Genomic DNA, 22,562 nt, shown 5'->3' with positions numbered 1-22,562 from the left:
TGATAAATATTATGATTATGTATGTGTTGGAATGTGTTTGAGTATTTGGAGAGGAATTTACAAGTGAATACATTTTTAAAGACTTACGAGAAAGCAGGAGACTGGAGATCCTCAGGCGGGTATGATCCTGAAATGAACAGGACTGGAAATTGAAGGGGTTGGGAAGGTGAGTTCTTTAGCAGAGGCTGCCCTCTGCTGGCTATCTGCACAATCAACAAAACTGTGCATGCTTAAAATCAGGAACAGAAATTGCTGAAGGGACGCAGCAGGTTAGAGAAAGAGAGTCAATTGACAAACATCTCTGATTCAACACATTAACTGGCTCCTGTTTTCATGATGTTCAGTGCACGTGTGAAAAGAAGTGTGGCCACCTGTAAGTGTAGACAACCCCAGGGTGTTGGACAGAATACTGCACATAGTGTATTGTTTGTAGATACAGTACTGTATACTATGGGCTGCCCATAGGGCTAGCTTATGGCACACTGGGATCAGTGACAAGTCTGGGTTAGCAGTGGTTTCTAGATTTGCTGATTATAAGGTAAGTGATATTGAACACATCCGATGCCACAAGTCCCATTATCCTCCTTCTTCAAGTGTTAGTATACAAAATTACGTAGGCCACTGGGTAAGGTTTCTGTAATTTTTTTATTTTGTTGGTGACTTAACAAACAGCATCAACTGGCCGAGTTCGGATTGGGAGCATTTTACTATCTGGGCCTTTAGTGTTCTGCCTTTGTGTGTGTATATTTGAATAGATGATTGCTGTGAAGTGGACCTGGGGCAGTAACGGGAATGTGCTGCAACTGATATTGGAGCTTGCCACTTTCCAGTGAAGCATTCACTGATAAAGATGATGCTTCACCAACACTGACTCTTGTCAGGGTGATCATAATAACACCAGTCATCATTAGATCATCAACCCTCAACTCTCCCCCTCCTCATTACAATACAACTCTTCCCTCCCCATCACTCCTCCCACCCCTCCCTCTCCTTCCTCCCTCCCCTTCCTCCCTCCCCTTCCTCACACTTCTCCCTCCACACTCCTCCCCACACATCCTTCCATTCCTCCGCCTCCACTTTTGCATCAGTCTTTCTGCTCTTCCTCAATCCCATTCTCTCTCCCTCGCCCATCACTGGTCCCCCTATCCCCCATATCTTCCCATGCCTTACTCCGTCCTCAACCTCCGTCACTTCTCATCCTCCATTGCAACACCTTCCTCCGTCAACTCTTCCCTCACACTCCCTGCATCACTCCTCTCTTACCGTCTTTTATCAATTCTCCCTCCAGCGACCCACCACTCCTGCCTCTTCCTCCTGCCATCACTCTTCCCTCTCCTTCATCCCCTACCCTCGACCCCTCCCCTTCCTCCATCACTACTTCCTACTTGCTTTACCTGACCGACAATGGGTTGGCCCCATTGTCAAAATCAGGCTCTACTCCCCTTTGATTTTCTTCATTCACGAAATGTGGGCGTCGCTGGCTAGGCCAGCATTTATTTCACTCGATGGCCTGTGGGTGGGCAGCAGTTACTGGGCCTAATTTTGTTTGGGCTGAAGAGATGCTTGGCCTGTGGGTGCCATTGCTGTCCCCTTGGCGCTTGGTGCCACTGGCCTCTTTCTGCTGAGCATTGTACGGCTGTGTGGGTAGTTTTCCCTCTTGTGCGTTGCCCAAAGCTGGGGTTGGATCAGGTTTTTGGACCTGTTTAGTGCTGTCCTTGGGCCGAGAAGGGCTGGTAGTGCTGGGGGGTCTGTTTCTCCCAGCCCGCTTCTGGCCCGGCAATTTCCGCTCACTGACTTGGCCTCCACGGGGCTCGCCGGGTTTCAGCAAGTTGGCCATGTAGATTTTGCCATGAGTGCCCGTGCGCCATGTCTGCAATGTGGAGTCATACTTCTGGTGGGCGAAGAGAGCGGACTTCGCCATGAGGGCACTCTCCCCTATGTCAGACTTTTTGTTCATCCACTGGACCTGGTAGATCTTGCTGAAGTTATCTGGGTGACCCGACATCTGAGCCATATCTAGCAACGTCTGGCCTTCATTGTTGACATCGTTCACCTCTGCTCCGTGAAGTATCAGCTGGTCGATGCACTCAGACTTGCCCATGATCACAGCCATGTGGAGAGCAGTGTGCCCATCTCTTGTTTTAGTGTTCGGATTGGCACCTGGAAACAGACATCGGAACAGATGAATAAATGAGTTAGAACCGAGGAACAGGACAAGTTAATTTAACCCCTTGAATCATTTCCCAGTAATTCATTGACTGGCCGACACCGCAATCCCAGTGACCCACCTATTCACCATATTCTTTGATTACCGTATCCAACAAACATTGATCAATTTTAGTTGGAAGAACAACAGCAGAGGTTTCAGAGCACAGGCCCAAAGTGGCATTGCTAAAATGAATAAAAGAAAGTTTGGAATCGAGAGGTTAAGATGGTATCAACTAGATAGTACTACTATGGCACCATGACAGACGGCAGTATATACCCAGTGTATAACTGGCTACACACACTGCATTCACACTGGTAGCTATTTTACCATCGTGATGAAATATTTAACAAAAAAGTGAGATGAAGTATAATACCATCCATCTTTGGATGCTACCGACATTGGGTGATTGTATTTTTATTTTATTCTTTCATGGGATGTGGGCATCTCTCACTGGGCCAGCATTTGTTGCCTATCTCAAATTGCCCTTGAACTGAGTAGTTTGCTAGGCCATTATAGAGGGGCAGGTAAGAGTCAACCACATTGCTGTGGATCTGAAGTCACATATAGGCATGGTAAGGATGACAGATTTCCTTCCCCAACAGACATTAGTGAACCAGAGGGGTTTTTACAACAATCAATTATATTTCAATGGCACCATTATAGGGACTAGCTTTCAACTTTATTTAATTAAAAAAATAAATTTCACCCAGTGCTATGGTTGGATTTGAACGCAGTGCCTCCTGAGCATTAGCCAGGACCACAGGATGACTCGTGGCATGCCATTACCACCATCATCCTCAGTGGGTGTTCTGATGCCCACCTCTGAATGAACTCCAACAGGATTCTACCTGATCCGCGAGTGTTTGATGGAACAGTGAAGAGGGGGTTTTACTCTGTATTTGACAGGTGCTCTCCCTGGCCCGGGACCACATCAAAGGACTCACCAGTTACTGAGTTCTTACCATTCATCAGAAGAAAGTTGAGCATATCAATGTGACCCCTGTGAGCAGCAATGAAGAGCGCAACAAAAGCACGTTCTGCGATCCAAGCCTTTTTCTGCTTGATATTCATATACCTCGAGTTTGCAGTAGAATACTCAGAGTCCATGGTTACGCCTAGAGACATTAACTGCAAGTCAACAAAAAACGTCAACAAAATCAGGCTCCACTCCCCCTTTTTTTTTTCTTCATTCACGGCATGTGGGCGTCGCTGGCTAGGCCAGCATTTATTCACCAGCCCTAGCTGCCCTCGAGAAGGTGGTGGTGAGCGACTTTCTTGAGCAGCTGCAGTCCATAGGATGGTATAGGTGCACCCCCAGTGCTGTTAGGGAGGGAGTTCCAAATGGCCCAGCGACAGTAAAGGAACGGCCAATATTTTTCCAACTTGGGATAATGTAAGGGGTGTTTTGGGGCTGATGGGGTTCCAATGCAACGTGCTGCCTTTTAAAGTTGTTGACCCAAGTTCACTTCATATACTTAAGCAGAAACTCGAAGTTCACACTCCCTTGCAGTGCTGCGGGAGAGCTGCATTGCTGCATGTCTGTGTTTCAAATGAGCCATTAAGTTGCGTCCGGGTCTGCCCTCTGATGGGAGTGTGAAAGATCCTATGCACTATGTGAAAGAAGAGCTGGCCAATATTTATCCCACACCCTATTTAGACAGATTGTCCGTCGATATCAATCTGCTGTTTGTGGGATTTTGCTGTGGGAAAATTGGCTGCCATGTTTTCCACATTGCACCAGTGACTCCACTTCTACTGCATTGTACTTAATTGGTTGCAAAGGGCTTTGGAACATCCTGAGATGTTTAATAAAGATGCGACAGACATGCAAAGTCTCTCGCTGGATTGTGGGGGTGGGGTTTTGGGGAGGGTTTTGGGGAGGGGTTGCTGCAGAACACCCAAGTCTCAACAACATGATAAAGTCATTCTCAATTAAGGATGATGAGATTCAAGCCCCAAATGTACAGATAGTAATTTCCACGTCATGCCATTTCAATAAACGGACTGATCATGACACTGGCTGCTTATAGAGGCAAAATCCAATTACTCCTGCCAACAATGCACATCAGCTGAGGGGAGAAGCAGCTTGACTGGTGATAAACACTACACTCCGCGAGGAACTACCTTTGAAATAGGATGAAAGCAATTGGTGAACACCCGATTAGTAGACATGGGGCGCGATTCAACGGAAACATTTCTAAGTGTGGTAAGCGAGGGGTGATGCGCTATCAATTACGACGAGACGAGAGTAGAGTGTAATCGAGGCTTTATTACGCAGAGATGTGTAGCCTCCTGCAGCTGCTGACGAAATGGCTGCAGCTCGGTGAGCACACACATTTATACTCTGCCTACTGGGCAGAGCCAGCAGTCAGGGATCTACCCCCGTACCTGTAGTACAGGAGCCTTACCGTAATACACTTTATATACAATATATACAATACAACAGTGGTGACTACCACATTCACCCCCTGTTAAAAAAGAGTCCAGCGGGGGTGGTGAAGGCTATTTACACAACCAGCTGTTTAACATTTTAAGGAAAGTTTACAAATTCAGACGATCGGGCGCCTTGATCATTGTGAGCAGCGCAGTCCCGGTGGCGATGCAGGCTTCAGTTCGGGCACCGGTAACTCCGGGAGCGTGTTGACCTCATCTTCATCCCCGGGTGGGACCAAAGGGAGGACGGATCGTCCTGGAGCGGGGGCTGTGGTGGGGTGCGCTGGGGGATGGGGGGGGGGGACCCAGCTGGCGGCAGGTCCCTGAGGGAGACTGTGTCTTGGCGGCCGTCGGGGCACGCCACGTAGGCGTACTGCAGGTTCGCGTGAAGTAGCTGTACCCTCTCAACCAACGGGTCTGCCTTGTGTAGCCGCACGTGCTTTTGGAGGAGAACAGGTTCTGGAGCTGCCAGCCATGTTGGGAGCGAAACCCCGGAGGTGGACTTCCTGGGGAAGGCAAAGAGACGTTCATGGGGAGTCTCGTTGGTCGCGGTGCACAGGAGCGACTGAATGGAGTGAAGGGCATCGGGGATCACCTCTTGCCAGCGGGAGGCCGGGAGATTTCTGGACCGTAGGGCCAGCTGGACGGCCTTCCAGACCGTCCCATTCTCCCACTCCACCTGCCCGTTTCCCCGGGGGTTGTAGCTGGTCGTCCTGCTCGAGGCAATGCCCCTGTTGAGCAAGTACTGGCGCAGCTCATCGCTCATAAATGAGGATCCCCAGTCGCTGTGGACGTAGGTGGGGAAACTAAACAGAGCGAAGATGGTGTTAAAGTCTTTGATGATGCTAAGGCGTTCAAAGGGGAGGGAGGCCTTCACCAGGTGTGCTCGGTCTGACCGGTAGAAGTGCGGTTTACACTCCGCACAGACCTGGCCGTTAGAAGTGCGGTTTACATGCAGACCTGGCAGTCTCTGGTGGTAGCCCTGACTTCCTCGATGGAGTAGGGGAGATTGCGGGCCTTTATGAAGTGAAAAAAATGGGTGACCCCTGGGTGGAAGAGGTCGTCGTGCAGGGTCCGGTGTCGGTCCACTTATGCGCTGGCACATGTACCTCGGGATGGGGCATCGGGGGGCTTGTTGAGCTTACCGGGTCGATACAAAATCTTGTAATTGAAGGAGAGCTCGATCCTCCACCTCAAGATCTTATCATTTTTGATCTTGCCCCGCTATGTGTTGTTGAACATGAAGGCAACCGATCGTTGGTCAGTGAGGAGGGTGAATCTCCTGCCGGCGAGGTAATGCCTCCAAAGCTTCTACTATGGCTTGGGCCTCCTTCTCGACGGAGGAGTGCCGAATTTCGAAGGCGTGGAGGATGCGTGAAAAGAATGCCACGGGCCTGCCTGCCTGGTTGAGGGTGGCGGCCAGAGCGACGTCTGATGCATCGCTCTCGACTTGGAAGGGGAGCGTCTCGTTGACCGCGTGCATCGTGGCCTTGGAAATGTCGGTCCTGATACGGTTGAAGGCCTGGTGAGCCTCGGCCGTCAGTGGAAAACGGTGGAGTGGATGAGTGGGCGGGCCTTGTCCACATAGTGCGGGACCCACTGGGCGTAGTACGAGAAGAATCCCAGGCATCGTTTGAGGGCCTTGGAAAAATGGGGAAGGGGGAGTTCCATGCGAGGGCGCAGGCGATCGGGGTCGGGCCCTAGAACCCCATTTTGAACCACATAGCCGAGGATGGCTAATTGGTTAGGGCTGAACACGCACTTCTCCTTGTTGTAGGTTAGGTTGAGGAGTTTGGCGGTGTGTAGGAATTTGGAAAGGTTAGCGCCGTGGTCCTGCTGGTCGTGGCCGCAGACCGTGACGTTATCCAGGTACGGGAAGGTGGCCCGCAATCCGTACCGGTCAACCATTCAGTCCATCTCCCATTGGAAGACCGAGACACCGTTAGTGACGCCAAAGGGAACCCTAAGGAAGTGGTAAAGCCGGCCGACCGCTTCAAAAGCGGTGTACTGGCGGTCCGCCTTGCGAATGGGGGGCTGGTGGTAGGCGGATTTTAGGTCCACCGTCGAGAAGACCCAGTACTGTGCAATCTGATTGACCATATCAGATATGCGTGGGAGGGGGTACGCGTCGAGCTGCGTGTACCGATTGATGGTCTGACTGTAGTTGACGACCATCCTGTTTTTCTCCCCGGTTTTAACAACTACCACTTGAGCTCTCCAGGGGCTGTTGCTGGCCTCGACAATACCTTCCCATGGCATGCTGCTGGACCTCAGACCTGACAAAGGTCCTGTCCTGGGCGCTGTACCGTCTGCTCCTGGTGGCGATGGGTTTGCAATCCGGGGTGAGATTCACAAACAGAAAGGGGTAGACCTTATGGGTCGTGAGACCGCAGACAGTAAAGGGTGTTAGGTGTCTGCCAAATTTTAGGGTTGGGCTCTGGAAGTTGCACTGGAAGTCCAGGCCGAGTAACAAGGCAGCGCAGAGGTTGGGGAGGACGTAGAGCTGGAAGCCGCTGAACTCTACGCCCTGGATGGTGAGGGTAGCGGTGCAGTAACCCCGGATCGCCACGAAGTGGGATCCAGAGCCAGGGAGATTCACTGGTTCATGAGGTACCGTGAGGGAGCAGCGCCTTACCATATCGGGGTGGATGAAGCTCTCAGTGCTCCCGGAGTCCAGAAGGCATGATGTCTCGTGCCCCTCGACCTTCACTGTCGACGACGCGGTCGCGAGGTTGTGCGGTCGGGACTGGTCGATGGTGATGGAGTCGAGACGCGGCTGATAGGCGGCGGTTGCAGGCGATGAGCGGCCAGATGAGGTGCCCAACGAGCAGGGGTCCTGAGGCGGGGAAGATGGCGGCGCCCACGGGGCGCACGTGACGGGCGGCGTTAAAGATGGCGGCACCCACGGGCCGCATGTGTCCTGAGGGAGGCAAGATGGCGGCACTCACGGGCCGCATGTGTTATGAGGCGAGCACGATGGCGAGCAAGATGGCAGCGCTGCCAGGGATGTTTTATCTGTCTGCAGTAGTAGCACTTGGGTCCCCCGGGGTTGGTTGGCTGCCAAGCGACGCAGGCCTGGGGTTGGCTGGGGGCGGCCGCTGGTGGGGTCCACGATGGGGTGTTCGCTGGGGGGGGGGGGGGGGTCCACGATGCCTAGGAGGGGTGGGCCATGCGGTCAGTGGCATACGCCTGAACATTGCGGGAGGCGACCATGAGTGAGATCGCTAGTTTCTTGGTCGCCGCAAGGCCGAGGGTAGCCCCTTCTAAGAGGCCCTGGCGGATGTACGCTGATCCTATGACCGTAACGAAAGCGTCCCTAATCAGGAGTTCAGAATGTTCAATGGCCGAAACGGCCTGGCAATCGCAGTCTCTCGCGAGGGCGTGTAGGGCACGCCAGAAACCTTCCACAGACTCACCGGGGAGTTGATGCTGCATAAACAGGAGGTGCCTGGCATAGATTTTGTTGGTCTGCTGAGCGTAGTTCTCCTTCAGTATGGCCATGGCCTCAGCGTAGGTAGGTGCGTCCCGGATGAGGGGAAAGATATCGTAGCTCAGCCGCGTGTAAATTATCTGGAGCTTCTGTGCCTCTGAGGGTGGTTCTGTCACAGATCTGATGTAGGCTTCGAAGCAAACTACCCAATGTGCGAAGGCCAACTTGGCGTTGCCTGCTTGAGGGTGCAGCTGCAGGCGATCAGTTTGATGCGGAGATCCATCGTTGTAAAATCTCGGCGTAATAAAGTGATGCACTATCAATTACGACGAGACGAGAGTACAGAGTAATCGAGGCTTTATTACACAGAGATGTGTAGCCTCCCGCAGCTGCTGCCGAAATGGCTGTAGCTCGGAGAGCACATACATTTATACTCCGCCTACTGGGCGGAGCCAGCAGGCAGGGATCTATCCTGTATCTGAGGTACAGGGATCTTACCGTAATACACCTTATATACGATATACAATACAACAGTGGTGACTACCACAAGGGGGAATTCAGCGAGCTACCCGCCGCTCAGCCCAGAGAGGCCGGCAACGCAATTCAATGTTAATAGGTGGGCCTCTCGTCGCAAATGAAGGCTCGCCAGCTGATTCACCGGGAACCCGCTCGCCAGCTCCCCGCTAACTAAATTGAGCAGCACTTAAACAGCACTTGCTCAGCCAACCTCAGCCAGCTCGCAACAATGGCGTCAAGGGGATCCGCCCCAAGACCTGGAGGGGGGATGTCCTGTTCGCCTGAGCGTTCCAGAGGGTGAGCTACAAGGTAGTCAGTGCTGTCTGGGATGAGATGGCGGCAGCCGTAAGCTCGAAATGTATGACCAGGAGGACTGGCCCGCAATGCAGGAAGAAGGTCAATGACCTACACTGGGCAGCACGAGTGAGTAGACACCAACGGCCCAATTCCCCCAAGACCATTCTGCCCACACGTGAGCATCCACCGTACAACTCTCCATGTGAAGCCTAGTCCTCCGCCCATCCCCAACCCCGCCTTCACACCCCCTCTCTCACCACTGTGGCTAACGATGCCCTCTCTGTGTCTCCGCAGGAAAAGCTCTCACACAATCGCCGGGAGAGGGCCCAGACCGACGGTGGGGTGCCAGTCATAAGAATCCTCACCTCCTTCGTGGAGCGGGTCCTGGAGGTGACCGGGTTGACCAAGGACAGAGCTGTCACCCACACGGAGACTGGCGGAAGCCGCAGAGGTGAGGAACCACTGGGTTCCACCTGGAGGACCTGTCAAATGTGAGTTGTTTATTGCGTTACTGACTAACCCATCCCATCCACTGGATGTCCCATGTCCACATTCTCCCGCAGGTCCTCCAGCCGATGGTGCTGGCCCATCCCCAGGCTGCCCGCTTTCCTGACTCCAAGGAGAACACCTCAGAAGAGAGCTCCCACGATGCCACTGTGGTTGCGGCACAGCTGTCACCCCACCCAACACAAGTGCAGATACACACACCTCAGTGGGAAATGTTAGTGTACAGGCTTCTGAGGCACAATCTGGTGAGCACCGCACTGCTGATGATGTACATCAGGTGGAGGTAGGAACCCCCAGGTGAGACAGCAGTTGGAGAGCTGCTGGATCCCTGGACCCAGCTGGGTCCCAGCATGATGCTGAGCCTCTGGAAGTGGGTTACCCAGACCTGATGGAGACGTTAGGGAGCAGCCGGGACATTCAGAGGGAGATGTCAGCGTCACTCCAGCAGATCCATAGCAGCTTGGAGGAGTCCCAGAGGCTACGGGCGCAGGAGATGGTGCTAGCAATGAGTGGCATCGGTGCCAACATTGCCATGGTGGCGCCCGCAGTGTAGAGCCTGGTGCATGATGATGGCACCATGAGCAAAGGTGTTCAAGGCATCACGCAGTCGGTGACGGCCATGGCTGAGGATCTCGGCAGAATGTCCGACTCACTGGGGGATATCACCCAGCATCAAGCTGACCTTGATGAGCTTCTGCGGGACATGTCCCGCTCTCAGGTGGGAAAGGCCGAGTCACTGCAGAGCATATCCCAGTGACTGAAGAGCATCGCTGAGGGCGATGATACCATGGTGCAGACATTGCGGAGCCACCAGGGCTGGCAGAGCCAGGTGATTCAGGGCAGCCTCAGCTCGAATCAGCTGCCCCTCCGTCCCAAGGTGAACCTCAGGGCCCTAAGGAGGGGGTGCTGAGTTCCAGGCCGTACCCGCCCCGTGGAGTAGCAATGGTGGGCGCCAGCTCCTCAGAGTTCCAACCCTCTGATGAGGCTGCGTCGCACAGCCAGCAGACCCGGAGACAGTGGCACGGCTGTGTATGTGCCGCCAACAAGTGAGCCGGGCCCTCTGGCTCCAAAGCCCCCAGAGGACAGCCATTAGGGGCATCGAAGGCCACAGGCTGAGGTATGCAGCTTGCTGCCTCCACTTCTGATGTGCATCCTGGGGAAACACCAAGACAGAGTGGCAGAGCTAGGAAGGCCAAGCACAATGAGGATCACTGAGGGCACTGGGGGAGGGGGGAGGGGAATGGGGTGGGAGGATAGGTAGGGTGTGGGGGGGGGGGGGTAGTTGGGGGCTAGGAAGGCGGCACCATCGGGAATGGGGTACTGTATAGAACATTAAATATCTTTTTGCAAAACCATTATCGTGCCTCTGTCACTCTTCTGCAATTCGGGTTGACCACCTGACCCTTGAGCCATCTTTCCAGGCATCTCCCCCTCCCTGTGGTGTTCACCCACATTCCAGCCATGGGCATGTCCCCAGAGCTGTGTCCCATCCCCTGGGTGTTCGGATGTTGCGTGTGTGGTGTTGCCTCCTGCAGTGTTCTGGCCCAGTGTCCAGGCATCAAGGTGCTACAGGGATGCTGGGAAATGACTCCCACATGCTACATGGCCCACCCACCCACAGCAGTTCACTCGGCAAAAGTGCTCACTTAACCACGATTGTCAATTCTCTATTAGCAATAGCCTTCAGCTGCGCTGAAGAGGCTTCAGCAGTCGGTGGAGGTTATGGGTGGTTGTTGGGGGAGACAGGCAGGGACAAGGGTTGCCCCCGGAACAGGTACACACGGTCCAGGGGTTGGCATGGTGGTGCCCCAGCGTTCCCTACCCCCACCCCATGGCAGCCCACCCCTGCAGAGGGTCCCACACCCCCAGCTGAGATTCACCCCCCAGACCCTGCCGAGCGCTGGGATGGCAATCCCTGCGCATCTGGACTCTTTGCCTGTGAGCAAAGATGGCTACTCACCTCCTCGGCTCCCCGCAGAAGCCCTTCCACCAGCTCACATTTCTCAAAAGGGGTACTAATCAGCACCCGCATGACCACTGGGGTGGCCGCTGAATGACAGGAGGCCTTTGGATATGGGGTCGCTCTCATTGATTGTATGGGAATGGGGCTACGGTGAGAGCCCGATTTTGCATACGGGAGCGGGCCGGTTGCATCGCAAACAGTTTGGCGCTCGGCGCGGATTTCATTTTTGGCCTCTCCCGCTATTCACCAGCCTCATTGTGCTTGAGCAAGAGTGTGACGAGGCCGGAGAATCGTGCCCATGGAGAACGGGAAGTAAGAGACTGCCAGCTCAGTCGAAAGGAGGAAATTCAGGACGCTGGGCCATTGAAGGACCACGCCGGTTTTGTGGTAGTATGACTAGGGGTATTACGGTACCTGGAAGTGTGAGCTGCCATTGGTGCAGAGGGCTCGCTGCCCATTGGCCTCGGTATCGTGTGCCTCTCAGCCCGATTGGCTTAGAGGAAGGTAGCTCCGCCTACGAGGCGGGGTACAAGAACCCGTGTTCCCCGCAGCCAGCCATTCTTCTGCACGTTTGCTGCCGGGTTCACTTCTTGCTAATTAAAGCCTTTCATTCGGACTTCATCTACGTTTCGTGTCCATTGATTGTGCATCAATTTAATTAGCAAGATTTTAAAGGATGGAGCTTCGCATCAAGCTGGAGTGTCTTCGACTCAGCCCGCACGCAGCAAATGCAACAGCAGCATTTAAGCATTGGCTGGCTTGCTTCAATAGTTACCTGAGCACAGCCGAAAACGTCCCGACGAGGGAACAGAAATTGCGCATCCTCCGCTCGTGTGTTGGCACCACCGTGTACACACTCAGACATGACAGACTACGGCATGGATATGGACTTACTTAAAGGACATTTCATACGGCCGGTGAACCAAGTCTATGCTCGGCACTTACTAGCCACGAGGCAGCAGATACCTGGTGAGTCTCTGGACAAATTTTACCGTGCCCTCCTCGTGCTGGGGAGGAACTGCGGCTGCCCACAGGTGTCTACTGCTGAGCATACCGAACTTCTGATCCGAGACGTCTTCGTTGCAGGTATGCAGTCCTCGCAGATACGCCAAAGACTGTTGGAGAAAGAGACTTTAAGACTCGCCTCCTCCCTAGACGTTGCAAATCGTAACGCTCGCGCGTACGCCCCCGACTGGGCGGCGGCCCCCTCACGAACGCCTTCTTGTTTTTCCCAGGAAGTCTTCCTCAGTGACCCCACTCCCGACCTGGCTGGCTACCCCCGGGTCCATCCTGCTCCGGAAACACGTGCGGGTGCACAAGTCGGACCCGTTGGTCGAAAGAGTCCAGCTACTCCACGCGAACCCGCAGTACGTGTATGTGGAGTATCCTGACGGCCGACAGGACATGGTCTCCCTATGGGACCTGGCGCCAGCAGGATCCCGCCCCCCCACCCCCCCCCCCCCCCCCCCCCAACCGGCCCCACCGACATCTTTACACGCGCTGCCTAGTGGACAGGACGACCCTCCCCCGGCCTGGCCCCCGCTAGCTCCAACTAGGAGTACGGACACAACTGCAAGAATAGGATCATCGCTCCCGGAGTCACAGACGACCACCACTCCAACATCGTCGGCACAGCTCCGCAGGTCGCACAGGATGTCCAAGGCACCCGATCGGCTGATCAAATCCATGTGAACTGTTGATGGACTCTTGTTTTTGCTTGTTCTCTATTTTTTTTCTCATTCCGCAAACTGTACATAGTTACTGTATTTTGTAAATAGTTGCGGGCCAGCGGGCAGCCATCAGTGAAATGGTATAATCCAACATCTCTAGTCATACTACCAGTCTCTCACATACTCATGGGACACACCCCCCCTCCATGTCCGCATTCCCCGTAACACCCCCCCCCCCCTCCCCCTTGGTTCCTTTCTCAACAGGGGGTGAATGTGGTAGTATGACTAGGGGCTTTACGGTACCTGGGAGTGTGAGCTGCCATTGGTGCAGAGGACTCGCTGCACATTGGCCCAGGTATCGTGTGCCTCTCAGCCCGATTGGCTAAGAGGAAGGTAGCTCCGCCTACGAGGCGGGGTATAAGAACCCGTGTTCCCCGGTAGCCAGCCATTCTTCTGTATGTCTGCTGCCGGGTTCACTTCTTGCTAATTAAAGCCTTTCGTTCAGACTTCATCTACGTTTCATGTCCATTGATTGTGCGTCAGGTCTGAAACAGTTATAATTCGCCTCCTATCATGGAGAGCATTAGCTCCTTGCAGACGGGGAAGGCGCCGGGACCAGACGGATTCCCGGCGGACTTCTACAAAAAATTTGCGACAGCGTTGGCCCCGCACCTGCGGGAGATGTTCACAGACTCGCTAGCTAGGGGCACACTGCCACCCACGTTAGCACAGGCCTCAATCTCGCTGATACCCAAGAAAGACAAAGACCCAACGGAATGTGGGTCATACAGACCCATATCTCTGCTGAACGCAGACGCCAAAATACTGGCCAAAATCCTAGCCAAAAGGCTAGAAGACTGTGTACCTGAGGTGGTCACAGAGGACCAGACGGGCTTCGTCAAAGGTAGACAGCTTACCTCGAACATCAGGCGCCTGCTGAACGTGATAATGACCCCCTCCGGGGAGAGAACACAAGAGGTGATCGTCCCCCTGGACGCAGAAAAGGCCTTCGACAGAGTCGAATGGAAATACCTCATAGAGGTACTGGAGCGGTTCAGGCTTGGAACAGGGTTCACCGCTTGGGTAAAGCTCCTATACAACGCTCCCATGGCGAGTGTATGGACCAACAATACCAACTCCCAATACTTCCAGCTGCACAGGGGCACCAGACAAGGATGCCCACTGTCCCCGCTGCTGTTCGCACTAGCAATCGAATCGCTAGCAATTGCACTCAGGGCAGCAAAAAATTGGAGGGGGATCCGAAGGGGAGGCAGAGAGCACAGAGTCTCACTCTATGCAGATGATCTGCTCCTCTATATCTTGGACCCACAAAGCAGCATGGACGGAATCATCGCGCTCCTGAAAGAGTTTGGAGCCTTCTCGGGCTACAAACTCAACATGAGCAAAAGTGAGATCTTCCCAGTACACCCGCAAGGGGGGGGGGGGGGGGGGGGGGAACCACTAAAGGGGCTGCCGTTTAAACAAGCCCGACATAAATTCCGCTACCTGGGGATCCAAATAGCCCATGACTGGAAAGGGATCCACAAATGGAACCTCACCAGTCTGACGGAGGAAGTTAAAAAGGACCTGCAAAGATGGAACACACTCCCACTCTCCCTCGCGGGGAGAGTCTAGACGATCAAAATGAACGTACTGCCCAGGTTCCTCTTCCTGTTTAGATCCATTCCGATCTACATCCCCAAGGCCTTTTTCAAAGCGCTGGACAAACTTATCATGGCGTTCGTATGGGGGGGGTAAAAATGCTAGGATCCCAAAGGAGGTCCTACAAAAAACAAAAACCAGGGGGGGGCTAGCCCTCCCGAATCTACAATTCTACCACTGGGCGGCAACAGCCGAGCGAGTAAGGGGATGGATCCAGGAGCCAGAAGCCGAGTGGGTGCGTGCGGAGGAGGCCTCCTGCATGGGAACCTCCGTCCGGGCCCTCGCCACGGCAGCACTCCCATCCCCACCCAAAAAACACTCCAGCAGCCCAGTGGTGACAGCCACCCTCCAATCCTGGAACCAACTGCGGCAGCAATTTGACCTGTACAAAATGTCGGGCAAGGCTCCTATCTGCAACAACCATAGGTTCAAACCAGCACTGACTGACGCCACCTTCAAAAGGTGGAGGCAGGACGGGGGGACACTGACAGTCAGGGACCTATACACAGACGACAGGATCGCAACACTGGACGAACTGACAGAGAAATTTCAGCTAGCTGGGGGGAACGAGCTACGGTACCTGCAGCTCAAAAACTTCCTACGAAAGGAGACAAGGACGTACCCACAACCGCCACGACAGACACTACTGGAAGACCTACTGGACGCAAGTATCCTAGAGAAAGGGAACTGTAGTGACATGTATGACTGACTGGTAGATAGGGACGACACCGTACTGGACGCAACAAGAAGGAAATGGGAGGACGACCTGGGGATGGAGATAGGGTGGGGACTCTGGAGCGAAGCACTGCATAGGGTCAACTCCACCTCCACGTGCGCAAGGCTCAGCCTGACGCAACTAAAAGTGGTACATAGAGCCCACTTAACGAGAAACCGTATGAGTAGGTTCTTCCCGGAGGTGGAGGACAGATGTGAGCGGTGCCAAAGAGGCCCGGCCAACCACGCCCACATGTTCTGGTCTTGCCCCAGACTTGTGGAGTACTGGACAGCCTTCTTCGAGGCTATGTCCAAAGTGGTTGAGGTGAGGGTGGAGCCATGCCCGATAGTGGCGGTCTTCGGGGTTTCAGACCAGCCAGATCTATTCCTGGGGAGGAGGGCGGACGCCCTTGCCTTTGCCTCCCTGATCGCCCGCCGTAGAATCCTGTTTGGCTGGCGGTCAGCAGCACCGCCCAGAGCTGCAGACTGGCTGTCCGACCTCTCGGAATCTCTCCAAATGGAGAAAATCAAATTCGCCATCCGAGGGTCGGACGACGGCTTCCACAGAACGTGGGAGCCATTCATGCAACTGTTCCGGGACCTGTTTGTGGCCAACGTACAAGAGGAAGAATAGTCGGGTGGCCAAGAATCAGGGGAAAATGGACGGGAATCGGGGGAAGGTAGCCGGGGGGAGGGGGGGGGGGGGGGTTACGGGCTCGTTATGGGGGTTTGATGGCAAGCCAAGGCCCAAAACCAAACTATAAATAAATGCCTATAAACATGTGCCTCGGCCATATTGGGGAATGTAAAATATGTATGCTGGCTAAAGGGGGCGGCCACAATTGTTGTTATGAAGATGCTTACCTGTAAATATTCATGTTAAATTTTTGTGTTTTCTTTTTTTTTCTCTCTAATAATTTGTAATTTGTCATATATAAAATATGAAAACTCAATAAAAAACATTTATAAAAAAAAAAAAATTCGCCTCCTGAAAGGGCTTATGGGGACAAGTGGAAATTACATGGGTGTGTTTGATGGGGACAGTGTTTAAGGAGCTGTACTCTGTATCTAACCCTGTGCTGTACCTGTCCTGGGAGTGTTTGATAGGGACAGTGTAGAGGGAGCTTTACTCTGTATCTAACCCTGTGCTGTACCTGTCTTGGGAGTGTTTGATGGGGACAGTGTAGAGGGAGTTTTATGGCCAGCGTGGGTCCTAAATGTCGGCCGGTTGGTAAAAGTTGGTCCTGGAAAAGAAAGTTTGACAAATACTAGTGTAGAGGGAACTTTACTCTGTATCTAACACAATGTTGTCCCTGTCCTGGGAGTGTTTGACATGGGCACTATAGAGGGAGGTTTACTCTATATCTAACCCTAGTCCAGGGGATGTTTAATGGAGACAGTAAAGAGGGAGCTTTACTCTGCAACTGATCCCATCCTGTACTTGTCCTGGAAGTGTTTGATGGGGACAGTGTAGAGGGAGGTTGGCTCTGTATCTATCCCCGTGATGTACCTGTCCTGGGAGTTTTTGATATGGGTGGTGTAGAAGGAGGTTTACTCTGTATCTAACTCCTTGCTGCACCTGCCCTGGGAGTGCTTGATGGGGACAAGAGACAGGGAGCTTCACTGTGTACCTAATCCCATCCTGTACCTGTTCTTAGAGTATTTGATGGGAACAGTATAGAGGGAGCTTTGCTCTGTATCGAACCCCGTGCCGTACCAGTCCTGTGAGTGATTGAAGGGCCAGTGCAGTGGGAGCTTTGTGTGCTGTAATTGTCCTGGGAGTGTTTGAAATTAGTGGTGTAGGAGGTGGTTTATCTGTATCTGGCACTGTAGAGGGTGCTAAACTGTGTATCTAGCCTTTGCTGTACCTCCCGTGGGAATGTTTGATGGAGACAATGTGGGGGAACTTTATTCTGTATCTATCCCCGTGCTGTACCTGCCAGGGTGTATATGTTGGGAACAGTGTAGTGGGGGCTTTACTCTGTATCTAACCCCATGCTGTACCTGTTCTGAGAGTGTTTGATGTGGACAGTGTAGAGGGAGGTTTACTCTGTATCTAACCCCGTGCTGTACTTGGTCTGGGAGTGTTTAATGGGGACAGTGTAGAGGGAGCTTTACTCTGTATCTAACCCACGTTGTACCTGCCCTGGGTGTATATGTTGAGAACAATGTCAAAGGAGCTTTACTCTGTATCCGACCCCGTACTGTCCCTGTCCTGGGAATGTTCAATGGGGACAGTGTAGAGGGAGCTTTACTCTGTATCTGACCCCGTACTGTCCCTGTCCTGGGAGTGTTTAATGGGGATAGTGTAGAGGGAGCTTTACTCTGTATCTGACCCCGTACTGTCCCTGTCCTGGGAGTGTTTAATGGAGACAGTGTAGAGGGAGGTTTACTCTGTATCTGACCCCGTACTGTCCCTGTCCTGGGAGTGTTTAATGGGGACAGTGTGGAGGGAGCTTTACTCTGTACCTTCCCTGGGTGTATATGTTGAGAACAGTGTCAAGGGAGCTTTACTATCTATCAAACCATGTGCTGTATCTGTCCTGGGAGTTTTTGATGATATTCTCTATAATTCAGTATTTGGCAGTGATACCTCTGTAATGTCACCATGTGCAGCAGCATTCAGCAGATCCTGCCAGCCATCTTGAAACCAGGTTTTCATTCTTATTGTTGGATTTGCAATGATACCATTGTATCTTAGGGTAACATTATCCGGCATTTCTCCTGTGGAAAACAAGCACAGCGCCATCAGCATTACAACTCAGTAACTACAACACCGAACGCAAACCATTCAAACACCAACAGGAAGTGACGGCCTAGAACCAGGACTCCACTATGAAGCACAAAGCCTAGACCGGGGTGGGCAAACTACGGCCCACGGGCCACATGCGGCCCGACAAAGGTTTTTATGCGGCCCGCCAATGAGGTGCCCGGAATCATTTTTTTTTTTTAAATTTAGATTACCCAATTATTTTTTCCAATTAAGGGGCAATTTAGCATGGCCAATCCACCTACTCTGCACATTTCTGGGTTGTGGGGGTGAAACCCAGGCAGACACAGGGAGAATGTGCAAACTCCACACGGACAGTGACCCAGAGCCGGGATCGAACCTGGGACCTCAGCGCCGTGAGGCGGTTGTGCTAACCACTAGGCCACCGTGCTGCCCTTAGGTGCCCGGAATCATAACCGGCATTTTTGAAAAGCTGCCGGGGAAAAGCCGCTGAAGTAAATGCGCTTATTCAATAAGCGCATTTACTTCAGCGGCTTTTCAAAAATGCCGGTTATGATTCCGGGCACCTCATTGGCGGGCCGCATAAAAACGTGCGTAGTGGGGTGGATGAGTGGGGCTGTCTCATTGGTCGGTTTAGTTGGGTGTGCGACCAATAGGAGTCCAGGTTACAAACAATAAGCCTTATTATTGTTTGTAACCTGGATTCCTATTAGTCGCACACCCAACTAAACCGACCAATAAGGCAGCCCCACTCATCCACCCCACTATGCGTGTTTTTATCGTTGACTCGGCCAGGCTGTGCTTCTGTCAGTGTTAAGGATCAGCACAAGCAACTTGACACCTGATTTCAACAAACTGGTAAATGACTGCAGTCAGATGCATCATTCTCATTGACATTGTTCTGTTACTTACTGAGTTACTTTGTTTTTCAAATAAATGTGCTTTTTTTTCTTTAAAGACCTTTTATTTTGGTTATTTAAAATATTAATTATTTTACTTAATATACTATGCGGCCCTTTAAAATTGTGAATTTCTGAATGTGGCCCTTGCACGGAAAAGTTTGCCCACCCCTGGCCTAGACTCACACTCTCACAAAGTACCACTGAATGCTGCATTAGGAGGTGCTGTCTTTCAGTTTCGATGTTAGCTGAATTTTTTTTAAAAGAGAGGAAAAAAAGAAAATACGAGCACGGGGAGGCCATTCGTCCCTTCGAGCCTGCTCCGCTATTCATTATGATCATGGCTGATCATCCAACTCAATGCCTAATACCGCTTTTCCCCATACCCTTTGATTCCCCCTTCCCCCTAAGTGCTATATCTAACTGCTTCTTGAAAACATGCAGTGTTTTGGCCTCAACTACTTCCTTTGGTAGCGAATTCCACAGGTCAACCATTTTCCCCTCATCTCTGTGCGCAGGGATGTTCAGATTAGGTGGGGTTGCAGGATTACAGGGATACGCCAGGAGAATGGGCCTGGGTAGGTACTCTTTCAGAGGTTCAGTGCAGACTCGGGCCAAATGGCCCCCTTCTGCACTGAGCAATTCTATGGTTCCCCTGTTCCTATTTCGTTTTGAGCACATTTGTCTCCAAAAACCTAGCATGCAAGTTGAGCAGGTAATTGGGAAGGCAAATGGAATGTTGGCCTTTATTTCAAAGGTAATGGAGTTTACAAATAGGGAAGTCTTGCTAAAACTATACAAAACACTAGTTAGACCACACGTGGAATACTGTGAACAGTTATGGTCCCTTTATCTAAGGAAAGCTATACTGGCATTGGAGGCCATCCAGAGAAGGTTCACTAGGTTGATCCCAGGTATTTTCTTATGAAGGGGGGTTGGGCCTGTACTCATTGGACATATAGGATTCTCAGGGGGCTTGACAGGGTAGATGCTGAGAGGTATTTTTCCCTTATGGGAGAGTGTAGGACCAGAGGGCACCATCTCAGGATAAGGGGTTGTCCGTTTCAAACTGAGATGAGGAGGAATTTCTTCTCTCAGATGGTATTACACCTGTGGAAGTCTTTACCCCAGAGGGATGTACAGGCTGGGTCACTAAGTATGTTCAAGGCTGGGATAGGCATATATTTAATCAGTAAGGGAATCAAGGGCTATGGGTATAAGGCAGGAAAGTGGAGTTGAGGATTATATCAGATCGGCCACAATCTCATTGAATAGCTGAGCAGACTCGATAGTCCGAGTGGCCTACTTCTGCTCAAATGCACTATGGTCTTATGGTCAGTTAGAAGGATACAGGACATGGGAATAAAAGCTAGTCAGCCAATAATCAGGAAACATCCAAAAGTTTACCATTCATATGCTACCTGCTCGCTTTCCAATTGGCTGGGTATGCAGGGAAGTACAAAGATGGACAGGTCAAGCAAACAATGGCGAGATGGCACGAGGCAGGAGGTCATGTGGTGAAACCTCCTGGTATATGTGCGTGGTGCTTGTCCTCTATGTCACGTGACCCCCCCCCCCCCCCCATTAAGTGGGCCGAACACTATAGCATGCAACTAGATTTTGCACCCCTACACCTGGCACCGCACACTGCATAGATAGGAATGTCGTTGTCCTGGCAACCAAGGGCCTTACCCTCATCCACGTAGTAGAGCCTTTGTAGGTAGGTGGGAATTCCGGTTAACAGCTCCAGCTGGGACTTCAACTCCTTTATCGTCATGTTCACACGACCCTTCTTCATTTGGAAGGACTCCTCTGTGTCCTTCAGATGTACATTCAGGAGGAAGGTCTTTTTACGCTGCATGGGCAGCTCGTCAGGTCGACTGTCAGGCCTCACTCTGCCCACCTGCTAACAAATGGATCCCCAGCTGGAGAGGCCACACACACCACAGCCTAGCTGGCCTTCAGAAAATTATTAATATATACATTAAAACAAAATATGATAAGGTATTTCATTAAAGTCATTAATTTCTAAATGGTTCATTGGCTAAAAGAAATTCTTTCACTGCCTGGGTTTGAGAATTTTCACTGCTTCCTGGCATCAGCTGGGGAATCACAATCAGAGCTTGTGTTTGACATCTCCCTGGAGACAGACTTTGCTCTTTGAGCACTAGGTATGGAGCCTCTCAGCCACCGTCAGCTCCATGGTATTTAAAGGACCTAAAGGCTGCATAGTCTGCTCTATCCCTGTGGCAAAAAACATGGTCCTAACTCCTATGATAAAAAAAAAAAATTCTCATTGGAAAAGTATGTGTGTACTCTCAGAGAGAGGTGTGTGTGTCTGTCCACGTGTGTTTGTCTCCACTTGTTCCTGTGTTTGTGCATGCGTGAGTCTCCCTTTGTGTGTACCTGTGTTTGTATATGTGTGTGTGTGTGTGTGTGTGTGTGTGTATACCTCTGTTGTTTCGACACCCTGGACTTGTGCGCGGTCATTTCCAACCCCCAGAGACACAACACATATGAATTAACCAATGATTCTTCCAAAAATTCCTAGTCTTTGGCCCTTGGCTGCCCAATATTTACAGTCACCAGGTTTTGAACACAATTACTGTTTATTTATAAAAATAACTATCATGAAATATGCAATAAATACAACTGAATAGTCAATACCTACTACCCCCTTTAACTGTCCCATCCTCTGCCCAAACACAGGAGACAGGGAAACACAGAGGGAGTGAAATGGGTGAAAATAATAAGGATGGTGGTCAAAAGATCTTTTCTTAAAATGGTGGTTCTTTGGCACACTTTCCTCACAGCATGCTGGCTGATTCAGGTCTCTGGTTTACAACTCGTAGTGGTCTTCTTTTCAGAATCATTCATTCAGGGTCCTTGCAGTTAACAAAAAGAATACAGTACTCACAGGCAGCAGGCTTCCTTCTGGAAAGACTGTTCAGTTCTTATCAGCTCAAAGTTTATATTCAGGCCTATATCTTTCTTGTTTTCAGCACATGGCTTGACTTCAGGCCTTTGCAGTCTCAAGAGAATGGCCACCAGACGTTCTGGAGAGAGAGTGAACCCCCACAGCAGCCTTCTGAAGTGGATTAGTTAGGTCTTTCTGGAGAGAGTTAGTTGGAACCCTCCATCCAGGCTGCAGAATCAAGAGTGAAATCAAACTGGAACCTTGTGACTCTGAAAACATTCCAGTGGGATAATGTCCAATCACCTGTTACCGGGCAGTGCACAGCCTTTTGGGCCCATTAATTGGCCACCAGCCAAATCAATCAAACCAAGTCATCGCTGACACCGGCCGGTCTGCCATCACCAGACAAAAACAGCACAGGCCCCTGGAATCTCCTGTTTTAATTAAAGGCGCAGGCCAATGCTTCCTTCTGTTTGCCTGGAAAATGCTGAGCCCAGCTATAATAAGCTGCCTTAAAGACACATGTCTATAAATCATCCATGGATCAAAAATGTAATGGCAAAAATAAAAGAAAGGAGAAGTAAGGAAATAAACAGGGAACATACAGGAAGGAC

The 22,562-nt window shown here is 51.7% G+C and overlaps 1 protein-coding gene across 1 annotated transcript; it reads right to left on the bottom strand.

Moving 5' to 3' along the window:
- Nucleotides 1–1,498: 1,498 nt before the first annotated feature.
- LOC119969137 (ankyrin repeat domain-containing protein 60-like) lies at nt 1,499–22,466 on the bottom strand. The gene is made up of 5 exons (XM_038802353.1): nt 21,949–22,466; nt 20,724–20,990; nt 17,995–18,125; nt 3,172–3,337; nt 1,499–2,160 (listed from the first exon to the last, which is right to left on the bottom strand). The coding sequence occupies exons 2-5, from the start codon at nt 20,890–20,892 to the stop codon at nt 1,499–1,501; spliced, it is 1,128 nt and encodes a 375-aa protein (XP_038658281.1). The 5' UTR covers nt 20,893–20,990; nt 21,949–22,466.
- Nucleotides 22,467–22,562: the final 96 nt, after the last annotated feature.

The sequence above is a fragment of the Scyliorhinus canicula genome, chromosome 7 (genome assembly GCF_902713615.1).
Source record: "Scyliorhinus canicula chromosome 7, sScyCan1.1, whole genome shotgun sequence".
In the NCBI taxonomy this organism is placed as follows: domain Eukaryota; kingdom Metazoa; phylum Chordata; class Chondrichthyes; order Carcharhiniformes; family Scyliorhinidae; genus Scyliorhinus; species Scyliorhinus canicula.
The sequence above is the reverse complement of the archived record's forward strand: the minus strand, read 5'-3'. Positions and strand labels throughout refer to the sequence as shown.